This window comes from Pomacea canaliculata, linkage group LG1 (genome assembly GCF_003073045.1).
Source record: "Pomacea canaliculata isolate SZHN2017 linkage group LG1, ASM307304v1, whole genome shotgun sequence".
NCBI classification, from domain to species: Eukaryota; Metazoa; Mollusca; class Gastropoda; order Architaenioglossa; family Ampullariidae; genus Pomacea; species Pomacea canaliculata.
In genome coordinates, this window is record NC_037590.1 from 10,642,741 (window position 1) to 10,654,009 (window position 11,269).

General features: G+C 44.4%; 1 protein-coding gene across 4 annotated transcripts in view; it reads right to left on the reverse strand.

Annotated features, from left to right (window-relative positions):
* LOC112562040 overlaps positions 1-11,177 on the reverse strand; it is a 17,422-nt gene extending 6,245 nt beyond the window's left edge. Inside the window, exons 1-9 of one of the 4 annotated variants that reach the window (XM_025235029.1) lie at positions 10,867-11,177; positions 9,676-9,994; positions 9,108-9,445; positions 8,568-8,858; positions 7,287-7,310; positions 3,775-4,305; positions 2,492-2,714; positions 2,053-2,215; positions 1,426-1,717 (exon numbers count right to left, since the gene is read on the reverse strand). In XM_025235029.1, coding sequence (XP_025090814.1) covers positions 1,426-1,717; positions 2,053-2,215; positions 2,492-2,714; positions 3,775-4,305; positions 7,287-7,310; positions 8,568-8,858; positions 9,108-9,279 — 1,696 coding nt within the window. In that variant the 5' untranslated portion in view covers positions 9,280-9,445; positions 9,676-9,994; positions 10,867-11,177. Of the gene's footprint in view, positions 1-1,425; positions 1,718-2,052; positions 2,216-2,491; positions 2,715-3,774; positions 4,387-7,286; positions 7,311-8,567; positions 8,859-9,107; positions 9,446-9,675; positions 9,995-10,866 lie in introns of all 4 variants that reach the window. The other 3 variants (XM_025235012.1, XM_025235038.1, XM_025235020.1) reach the window with 3 other exon arrangements.
* Between the last annotated feature and the right edge of the window lie 92 nt (positions 11,178-11,269).

Sequence of the window (11,269 nt, forward strand, 5' to 3'; positions counted from 1 at the left end):
GCTAATAACACAAGCTTGGTATCAGTGAGAATGGCGTGCCTCAAAAATACTCTCGCGAGATACGGCGCCGCTGTACAAACATCTCGCCTGGGTGTTTGGAATTCTGACCTCTATCCTCCAAACTTCCACAGCCACGGTATTCACTACGCTTTTCCAAACTGTCTTTGAGCATGTCGACACCGTGCCCGCCATTTTCATGACGAGAATTTCGTAATTTATTTTGTTTTGTGTTCGCTTGTGTATTGCGATCTTTCGACCTCTCCCCACACTCCCACAAAATCCACTGAGTCGAAATAATATTGTTTAATTATATTCTCTCCATCCGCCTTCTTAACAGTGTGGCTGGAGGAGCATGCAAAGCGCCGAGGGTGAAGTGACATGAGAGCAGCAGTAGCGGAGCAGGAGTCAAAGGTCAGCTTTATCAAGGTGATACGCGCTTGCAGATAGCCTAATGAATGGCAGGGCATCACCTCTGTTCAAGTAAGGGGAAAAAATCGCAGAAAAACATTTTAAAGCCCTGTCTGGGTAAAGTTTTACAACTCGAGGAGGGGAGGACCTGATTCAGTAAGCGAAAAACCTGTGACCCCAAACCTCGATACATTTAAAGGGAACCATGAACGTGCTTGGAGCAGTTCTGGAGAGACTGCAGGGAACAAATGAACGCCAGGATGAGGGTGACAAGAAATTCCGAAGTATTGAGCTGGGTTGTGAGGATATTGAACCAAAGCTAGAGCGTCTTGTCCTCTCAATCCTGTGGCTGAATGAAATATTAATCAAGTATCAGCACCGGTCTCCTATCCACGCTATCATAACAGAAACATTCACCTGCATCGCCAGACAATAAATGAAATACATCACAGGGCTTCTGCTAAGGCTAAATTCTTTGGGGTCCCAGGGACCCCTTCTTCAGATTTGTAAGGGGTCCCTGTTCTTCGTCCAAATTTGAAGGGGACCCCATTGACGAAAACTGAAGGGGTCCTCCGAACTTTTAATGCGTACTGTACGCATTTTTTGAGTAAGCAGAAGCCCTGCATCAAAAGTACTTACGACCTGGCCTCGTTGTACATGAATAGGAATATAAGTGAGCGACACCCGACGTTTAAATAACCAAAGATTTGCACCAATGGCAAAAATAATTAATTAATATGTACATAGGATTGATGTATAGGACACGATTGATTCCATTAAGAAATCAGTAGATTTAGACCTCGTGAAAAAAAAAACATTCGATAACGGAAAGAAGCAACATTATCCATTTTAAATTAATCTGTGATTTCATTTGCAACTTGATGGCCTGTTAAAAACTCAAACTGAAAGCAACATCTTGGACAATAAACAAGTGTTTGTGCTTAGCCTAAAGGAAATTGAGTTGATTAAACTGACAGATGCCTAGAATCACTCGGAGTTACACAACAGCAAGCCTACCTGGATCCACCCAAATAATCTCGGTGGTGATCCCTGGCAGTGGTTCCTGCTGTTGGATCAAGGACAAGTAATTGTCCTGTGGGATGTAGCTCTGGTAACCGTTGTAGAACTCCAGGTTGTCAACATAAATGTTGGCGTGGCTGCCGTCGGCGTCGTTGAGCGGTCGGCCCAGGAAGGAGCGCCAGTCGCTGTTACTGACGGGTGGACGGGTGCGGGGGAAAGTCTGGTAACCTACCCGCCGGCCGTTGACGTACAGCGCCAGACCGAAGGTCGGGTGCCATGTCAGCTCCATCTGCACAACCAGCGCCGGGCGATAAGCTTTTTGACGAAAATCTGGCTAGATGCATTTACATACTTTCAGGTCTGTGGGGGGCGTTAAAATTTGAAGAATTAGAAAGAAATCAGCAGGAACCATTTTGCCCGTGTAACTGTAACCTGTATCTATCGCAGTTGGTTTTTTTAATTATCAAACTCCATTAAAAGTTTTGAACGTTTCATGTATCGTTTTAGTTTTCTTCTATTTTGCTATAATCGGAAACAAGGTTTATAAGGGAGGAGGAGGGAATGAAGGAGGCAACTCTAAAAGGTTCTAGTTGCTGCAGCCCTAGGTTGACTGAGGTCACTCACCCTGGACCATTCTCCCGGATTGATGTCGGCGGTGTTGACTTGCCACACCTGTGTTGAAGTCTGCATCTCAGCGTAGATACGGCCATCTTTGTAATACACCTTGACGGGGAAGCTGTCCAGGATGTAGGCTCCATCCACTAGCTGGTTGGGCTTTAGCGCCAGTCTGCAGGTAAATGGGGAGAGAAATGCCTCATACGGTGTCAAAGGATTTGTCAAAGGCTTGCCCTCACAGTCATCACTGATTTTACACACTGTAGTTATAATGACTTCACCTTTTGTCATCCATTACACTCACCATCATTGACGTCCCTGCCAGAGCAGTTAGTCACCAACGACTTCACTGCTGTGACACACGATGTCCTCAAAGACGTTAGACCTTTCGTCAAGTCTCCACCTCCAAAGTCTTTACGTATTGAAACCTAACCTGTCAGTGACCTACCTGATGGTAGCACCTTGTCGGCACATGTCGAGGTTGCCGTTACAGGTGAAGTTTGAGCCCAGGTCGATGTACTGAGTATGACCGTCCAGGTACACTGCCGAGGAACCTTGACCCAGACCTGGGACGAGACGGACCTCTCCGATGGCGTAGATGACTCGGTCTCTCAGCGTCAGGCGTCCGTCCCGCCAGTTGTCGAAGCTAATGAGGCGAGGCATGATTTGCACTGCAAGGGACCCGGCAAAAGGATGCAATCAATCGGCTGTTTACCTCTCAGATAATAATCTGAGATTTTCCCCGAGAATTTTAGGACTGGACAAAACAACTTATTTCGTGTTGTCTTTCACAGATTTTTGTGTGCAATAAACGTAAACAGGTTTTAGATACAAATAAGTTTAGTTAGTTTATTCTGCTAATTACGACCATAAAGGACTCGTGGAAGGCATGCGAAAAGAGATCTTTTCTTTGGTGCACGATAAAAGCACGTAGCAGCTATGCAGGATTGAATATCTACAGCAACCATTAAAACATTTAATATGGAGCCACGAAGGGTTTGAGCTACATGTGATTACTTGAAATTGAGATCGCAAATAAAGCTTTAGGTGTTCACGATGAACATGCAATACACAGAAGGGCACGGGCGTTCATTCAAGTGATATGGTAAACAGACTGACAAGCGGCCGGTACGCTTGCATGCTTCGTGGTTTGCAACAAACTGCAAGCAGCCGTTCGAATGTTGTGCTCGACAGTGAAAAACCTGGGTTACAATAAGTACGGTAGGACATAAATACATAAAAAATACATAGCAGGACATAGAAGAACTGCTGTTTCCAAGGCAACGTGTGTCGTTATTCGCATTATGTAGAAACAGATCGACTGCAAAAAGAGATATAGTCTGCAGTTGTAATAGTGTTTTCATAAATTCTAGAGATATGCAGGTAGGGAGCAGGACATTCATACGAATATATAGTCAGACAGGCAGGCAAACAGATGGACAACATTCTTCCTTTCCACAAACAAAATAAAACACAAGCAAAGCAAATTAAAAAGGGAAAGAACCAATCATACCCAATGGATTTAGGGACTTGAAGACCCCCAAATACAGAATGATTGACAGAAATGTCGCTTCAACTCATTCTTTCTTAAGTAGATTAACCTCCTAGGTCTTACAGAGCAACCAACATGGATTTTGCATTTCATCGTGTGATGGCAACGCTTCCGCCTCCAACAGTCTCACGTGTCACACGAGTGATGATCCACAGTTGGAAGCGAGCGGAGCGACTCACCTTCGTACCTGCCGGTGGCCCGCAGCTGGTCCAGTTGGTCGTACCACACCTGCAGCTCGTCCGCTTGCACGTCGGCCGTCAGACGCGTGTCGACCAGGTTGCGACCGAGGTACACGTGGTCGGATGCTGGCTGATTGTCCTGCACGCGGTCCTCGCCGGAGGATGTGTCCATCAGCTCGTCGTTGACGAACATGCTCAGGCCCCTTTTGGCATGCCAGGCCAGGGTCACGCGCTGCCACTCCCCAGAGTGGAAGTTGGGCGTGGCCACGTTCCAGGCACGACCCTTGGCGCTGAACTCGGCCTTGAGCTCGCCGTCCTCGTAGAAGAGGGAGTAGGCGGGCCCGGCGATGTAGTGGGTGTTTTCACGTAGCTCGCCCGGCTTGAGCCACACCGACATGGTGAATCCGTGCGGGCACAGATCCAGGTTGCCCAGGCAGCTGTCAATATGCGACCCCAGGTCAACGTACTGCCCTCGTCCGTCCAGGGCGACGGCCTGCCCCACGTGACCTGACACCAGGCTGGCTCCGTTCGCTAGAAGCACGACGTATTTGTTGTGGTCGATGCGGTTGCCGATGGCGTTATCCATGGAGAAAGCCTCGTAGCCCAGATCGTCTGTGGAGGGTGATTGGGGGAGGAAAGGTAGGAGGAATAAGAAAGCGGCTAGTCAGTTTGTTGCATCATGCACTAGTGTGGCACATACATCACAACGACTAGCTCCAGCTGCTGCTGCTGCTAGCACTGCACGTGGACAGACGCACAGCAGACAAGAGACAAATGCCTAGCACAGGCCATGCCGTTACCGAACGAGCACGTGCTAGTCACACATAGTTACACAGCGAGACTGCTGCGATCCCCCAAAGGCATGGACCAGTAACAGATTTCTCCTTGTCGGTGTGTAGAAAGACTTTAATTTTATAAATTTGTCAGTTCTAAATCGGTAATTTTGTGAAAAATGAATAGCGATGAAAATTAATTAATGTCATGCAGTTACTACTTGTCCCTCTGGTATCGCAGCATTCCCGGAATTACAACATTTGTTACACCATCAAGTTATTTATCCCATGGGTGTTAAAACCATGGCCTTAACAATACAAAAAACAAATAGTCTTCTATGTGAATTGGTAAATCTGTTTGATAACACTGTCTCAAAATTCAATACGTACTACTTATACTCTCATTTTCATTCTTACAACCTTTTTTGTGACATTTCTAGATTAAGCAAAAGTGTAAATATGGGGACAAGAAATGCAAAGATAGTTGATCCAGTAAAGCAAATAATTACATATCTCGTACTAAGTAAGCAACATATGTAATGCTTTTGTTAAATTCCTAACTGCATAACATGCTTAAACTTTAAGTAATGCATGATCATTTTTTCTGGGAGAGAAATTAACTAAATTAAAAAATAACTAAAACATAACTCGTCAATAAAATGTGTTCAAACCTAGGATAACCAAAAATCATGTTCATGTATATCGCACGATGTCGATTCAAACGTGCAAAAAAAAAAAAAAAGCTGTAATAACTATGCATATAATTGATACATCAAGATACGAAGTGTTGGACAAAAATATTCACGTGCAAAAAAGAAAGTCAGTCATGCAGAACCTTGTTTCTGAGTCCTTCGGCAATATTTCATAACAGTCTAAATTGCTAGGAAGATTGTACTTTTGTTGAATGCATCAGGAAATGACTCCTGTTATCGGTGCATGTAATGGGGGTTGATTATGTATAGTAAAGGTTATCAGCAGGCAGAATTAAGTGTAGTCTCGTATCGACTGGCTTGTGGAGGACTTCCATTGGAAATACGAATGAATGTCCCAGCACTTCTGACTCCCACCGGTTTATGCCGCTGGGTGTCAAAGAGTAATTGACTGTGACAACAACCTCATTATGGTGCTCATGCAAGGTTCATCACTATCAAGAAAACACAGTCATACCTCCACTTACCCAGGAGATATGTTCCCGTGTACAACCAAAATTGCATAATTATATTCAGGATGCTATTTGTGTAGTGTGTTTCGATGATGATGATGATGTCCATAGTGCCTGATGACAGGCACCATAGATAGACACAGCCAGGCGACTCATGCTAATTCCAACAAAGCGCGAGCTAAATAAAGCTTGGGTCATCCCCACCCAATATTTTTTAACGGTGTATACTCAAACACGTGACTAAATGCTCGTGCGTGGCATCATATCTGTATCTGGCTCCCAAGCTCTGTTTACCCTGTAAACATCTGTAATGTGATGCAGGGGCAGGATGCTCACGAGTCTTTTGTTTATCTCCCCTTTTCCAATGTGCATCGCCATGAACAAACGTAGGGAAGTTGCACAGAAAAACAGCGAGGTATTTAGTGACGAACAATGACTACTATGTACATGCCTAAAATCATGCCAGTTACTGATGTGACAAGCTGATGAAAAAAAACTAGTAAGAGACTCTTAAAGAATGAACAAAATAAGGGCACAGGTAATGCAAATACTAATCTATTTCTACAGAAGCAGTTTAAAAAAAAAAATAAAGGTGGCAATGATGATGATGATGATGATGATGATGGAGAAGCGTGGCTACATACAAGTTGATTCAAAGAATGAGTGAAACTAAAATTTCAGAACAATAAAGAAATAGTTATTAACTTTTCTAATTGCATGTTTTTCCATTTTTGTAATTTTCAGAGAATGGTTTTACAATCTAGGTTCTAACACTGTGGTCATTGTAAATAAAACTGCACTTAATTGCCTCAGTTTAGTATCTTCTTTCTACTATGCAAATGCACATCTTTAATTTCAGTGCATGAAAAGCAGGTTAAACAGTATTTATTACGTTGATGTGCAAAATAATATGACATGCAGACTGTTAAGCTTGCTATAATATCTTCAGTCATTAGCTGTTGTGTCAATGATATACAACTGTACAGCAGGATAGTCTGAGCTGTTGTGTCAGTGTTATACAACTGTACAGCAAGATAGTCCGAGCTGTTTATCAATGATATACAACTATACAACAGGGTAACACAATACCTTGAAGGCTTTCTCCACAGATAAAGTCTTATATTTGCTTGCAGCAATAAATCACAAAGATTTCAAAAGAAAACAACAATCTTTCTATCCGATCATTACATTGATGCTGCCAATATAACAAAAAGTGTTACCTTAGAGTGAAAGAGTGCATCCTGAAACTAAACCTTCTTTGAGGTGCAGATTTTACTTGTAAATAAAATTAAGATGAAATACTTAGAAGCTATTTGAACACACAGAGAGAGAGAGTTTCAAAATCTTTGCAAAGATTAAAAAAATCTAAAGATGAAAACTAGCAAAAAAACAAAACAAAAAACCCCAAACAAAACCTTAATTATTTTGCTTAAACATGTTTGACATAAAAACAAAACTTAATATTTGCATAATGTGAAAAGTCTGGCCCTAGCTATGGAATAACAAGATGAAAAAGGGTAGACTATGGACAATCTAGTGGACTGGCAAGAAACATGCAAATGATGTGGAATTCTCACGTGAGTTTGATGAGACAGGTGAGCCTGTTAATTTAATTTGATGGTATAATAAACCAGCCAACCCGGATCTATAAATAACACATTGCATACATGATATTTCGAAAGCAACGGTAAGTCTGACTAAATGAATGAATAAATGAATGAACAAACAAAACTTTGATCAAAATAAACATTTTAAGTGTAGGAGATATGATTAAAAAACAAAATGTGGATTTAATGCAAGTAAGTTTTGGAGGCTCCCAAATCTCCAATGCAGGTCAAAAAGCCAAAAGAAAACAAACCATCAAAAATAAAAGAAAAAACTCATTAAAAAAACAAGCAAACAAATGTGTGTGTGCCCAATGAAAAAAGGAACAGGTGAGCATACTTTATTACTGTTTTGACTTCAGGCATCGTTGTCACAGCCACCGCCACCTACTTCTCTCCCACCTAATACTCTATAGGAATGGTTTCCTCCTGTGCCAGAGTTTTTTGGTCTACAGAGCCTTGTTTTGATCATCTACCTTTGGCACAAACACGTAGAATATGGCTACACGCCCAGGCACTACAGTGAACTGAGGTAGGGAGGCGAGTGGGACACAAGGCAAACAACACGAGTGTCAAAGGGCAGCTACATTAACTAACAATAAAACAGTGAAATGTTCTAATGTTCTGCAGTCGACGATACAAGACAGTAAGCTCGTTAAAAAAAATGCTTCTGATGTTAAAAAAAAATGAAATCACCTTTCGTGTCTCTTGAGTTTGAACCAAAAATATCGCGTGCTATGTTATCACTGATTGCTGGACAACATTAATTAGTGGCTGAGGGGATTTGGTTGGCGTTGGGCACCAAGTTTTATCCAAGATCTGTCGTCCATCTGCCGTGTTTATGTTCCGCACAAAAGAACGATAACTTCCCATTGTAAACAGGAAGGTTATCTCCCCTTTGCCTGCAGTTTATGGTCAAACATTTACTGCAAGGTTTCTAGGGACTGTGATGATGGCATGGAAAATTCGCAGACTAAAACGTTAAAAGGAGATGAACTGAGGTCCTAAAACAACTAGTTGATTAGTTATACGCTTTACGTGTTACAGTGTTTTTCGAGACTATCACATCAATATGCCATGGGTGGTTGGGCGACTGAAAAATCAAAACGAATTTAACTATTTCAAGTCCTCACGAGAAGCAGTCAAAACGACACTTTTTCTCCTGTAGGGTTCCTTCGGGAAAAAAATTAGATCATGTCATGGTTGGCTAACTTAAAGGTCAAACAGAAATAAAGGAAGGGAAAGAGAACGAACCTCGGTCGATGTAGCCGAAGGCGATGAGGTCCTCACGACGACCGTACCACACCTCCAGTTCATCGATGTCAAAGTTGCCGGTGGTGTAGTGGCCTCCGGGCATGTCTCCGTTGTTGGGGCGACCGATGTAGAAGCGCCCTTCACCGTCTTGTCCGCGGTCGTCAATGGGGACGCGGGGGGAGTCGGCCTTCAGCTCGTTGTCCACGTAGAGACGCAGGCCATAGCTCGGGTGCCAGGAGATTTCCACGTGGTACCAGCGGTCCGTTTCGAACCTGGGAGTCGTCACCAGACCTGCACACAGTGAGCACGTGAAATACGTGAGAAGGGCAGCGACTCTCGCGAGGAACAAGAAGAACAAAGGTCCGCTTAAGGTCAGGGTCGACTGGGTTTCTTTCGCATTATGAAAACCTTATATGTTAGTATTATTGGTGCAGGTGGTGATTATTTATTTACTGATGTGCAGATAACTGTGCTTGTGCTGCGATGTTCATGAAGTTTTACCTGACGAATTCCTGCAGCTTTGCTATGACTGTGACTCACCTCTGCCGTCGGCGCTGACGTGGACGTATCCGTCGCGGTATATCATCAACAGGCCGTTCTGTCCCGTGGACAGGAAGACCATATCATTCTCAAAGCTGCGGAACTTCATCCAAGCCGACAGAGTAATGCCTTGCGTGCAGCGGGCCAGGTTGCCCATGCAGGTGTGGCCCATTGCGCCCAGGTCGGCGTACTGTCCGCGGCCCCTCAGCTCCAAGGCGTTGCCGATCTTGCCTGGCACAGTCCGGGCCGCCCAATCAGACGGATATCCAAAGTGGGGTGAATTATCTGGGTGAAGTCGCGAGATTCCTCGAAAGGTACGATGATGTTCTCTGGCTGACCTGGAACGACGCAAGGAAGTGCATACGTGAAAGGATTCTGATGTTTACATATTATTGCAAAGTGTTCATACATCACTGTAAAGATTTTATAGGCCACCTAGGTCTTAGCGTAACATAAAAATTCGAAACTCTACACAGCCAGCAGCCATTCCCATCCCAAGCTCTTCTATACGAATAAAAACTCTTACTGGCTTTAACAAAAGTACTTTCCTCCATGTAATATCACTTACTTCTCTGCAGGAAGCCATGTGATGTCAGATAGTCGCGGTCAGCATACCACACGTCCAGTTCATCATACACACCGCCGGCGTGGCGGTTGCTGGACATGTCCACATTGCCCCGTCCCATGTAGAAGCGGTCCATTTCCAGGCTCTCGGGTGCTGATACATTGCGGGCCAGGCTCACCGAGCTCTCGGCAACCAGACGGGTACCATCATACAGACGGAGGCCTCGTTCCGGGTGGAAGGACACCTCCAGGAAGTGCCACCTGTCCGGTGGGAAGTCAGCCGTGGAGACAGTCCATGTGTGTGTCGTGGTGGCGGCCGTGACCTGTGCGGAGGAAGTGACATGTTTTAATCTGACGATTTCCTCTGACTTCAGGCAGAGGTTCGTGCTGAATTAAAAGGCTATCAGCCGTGAACTTGTTTCGTGGCCATTGGGATCTTACAGCTGTTCTTAACTTGCCCAAACCTAAAGCTGGCGCTCCCGAAAGAGCATTTTACAGCAGCAGTCAACGAATGTGGTCGAGGCGACATTGACGCTGTCCCCACAAATTAATGAAATAAATGAGCAACTTGTCGTTGCTGTTATCTGCTTTTCTATTTCAATTTGAAAGTTTTCGTTATAGGTTTCGACAGGAGAGCTCAAGAGGTTTTTCCCCCTCGTCTATTTTGACAAAACCCTTTTGCCACTAGTAAACAACTGTAATCAAACCCGAATTTAAAACTCGGACAGACGACATGGTTTTTAATTCCTTTCCCCAACTAGAACGACTCCACCCCTATGTCCGGGTGTGGACGAAATAGGGATCGACACTGATCGACGATCCTCCTGGACCAGATTCAGACCGAGAATGATGGATAGAATTAGACACGACCTTAACGCCGAATACGCAGTTCTCGTGCATGCCTTTCTGTCCATTTCTTCGCGTTTACTTAACTTTTCTCAGGTGACAAGTTGCGTGAGTCGTTTATTTTTTAATCCTCAATGGATTTTGTTATCAGATAATAAAAATTCTGTGAATATGTACCCCCAAGAAACGCTACACCTCGCTTTCAAAAAAGCTTTTGTTGGCAGTAAATGCAAACCACCAGACTGAGACGGCGATCTCTCACTTAACCTTTACACATTTATGTAAATGTAGACGAGTGAAAAAAAGACAGAAAAAAATCATGTCGAGCGTCGCGAAAGGATCCACACACCTGCAGCTTTTTGTCAGCGTAACTGATACTGAGCCCGTTGTTGCCAGAAGACAGGAAGTACATCCGGTCCAGGAGTCGCTCCGGCTTCAGCCACAGGGCGAGGGTCACGCCATGGGGACATAAGTCAAGGTTGCCGAAGCAGCTACGGCCTTGAACCCCAAAGTCGATGACATCGTCTTCGCCGTCGAGCTGCAGGGCCTGGCCCACTTGCCCGGCACTAGGCGGGGCGGCCCACCATGTTGACGGACATGCTCTCGTGCACCAGACGACCGTCGGTCACGCTGTCCATGGTGAAATGCATGTTGGTAGGTCGTCCTGTGGTCAAGGAAACCGAAGGAGAATGAAAAGTCTGATGGAGCTGAGTCTTCTTCTAGATAACTGTTACTAATTACATACGACAGAA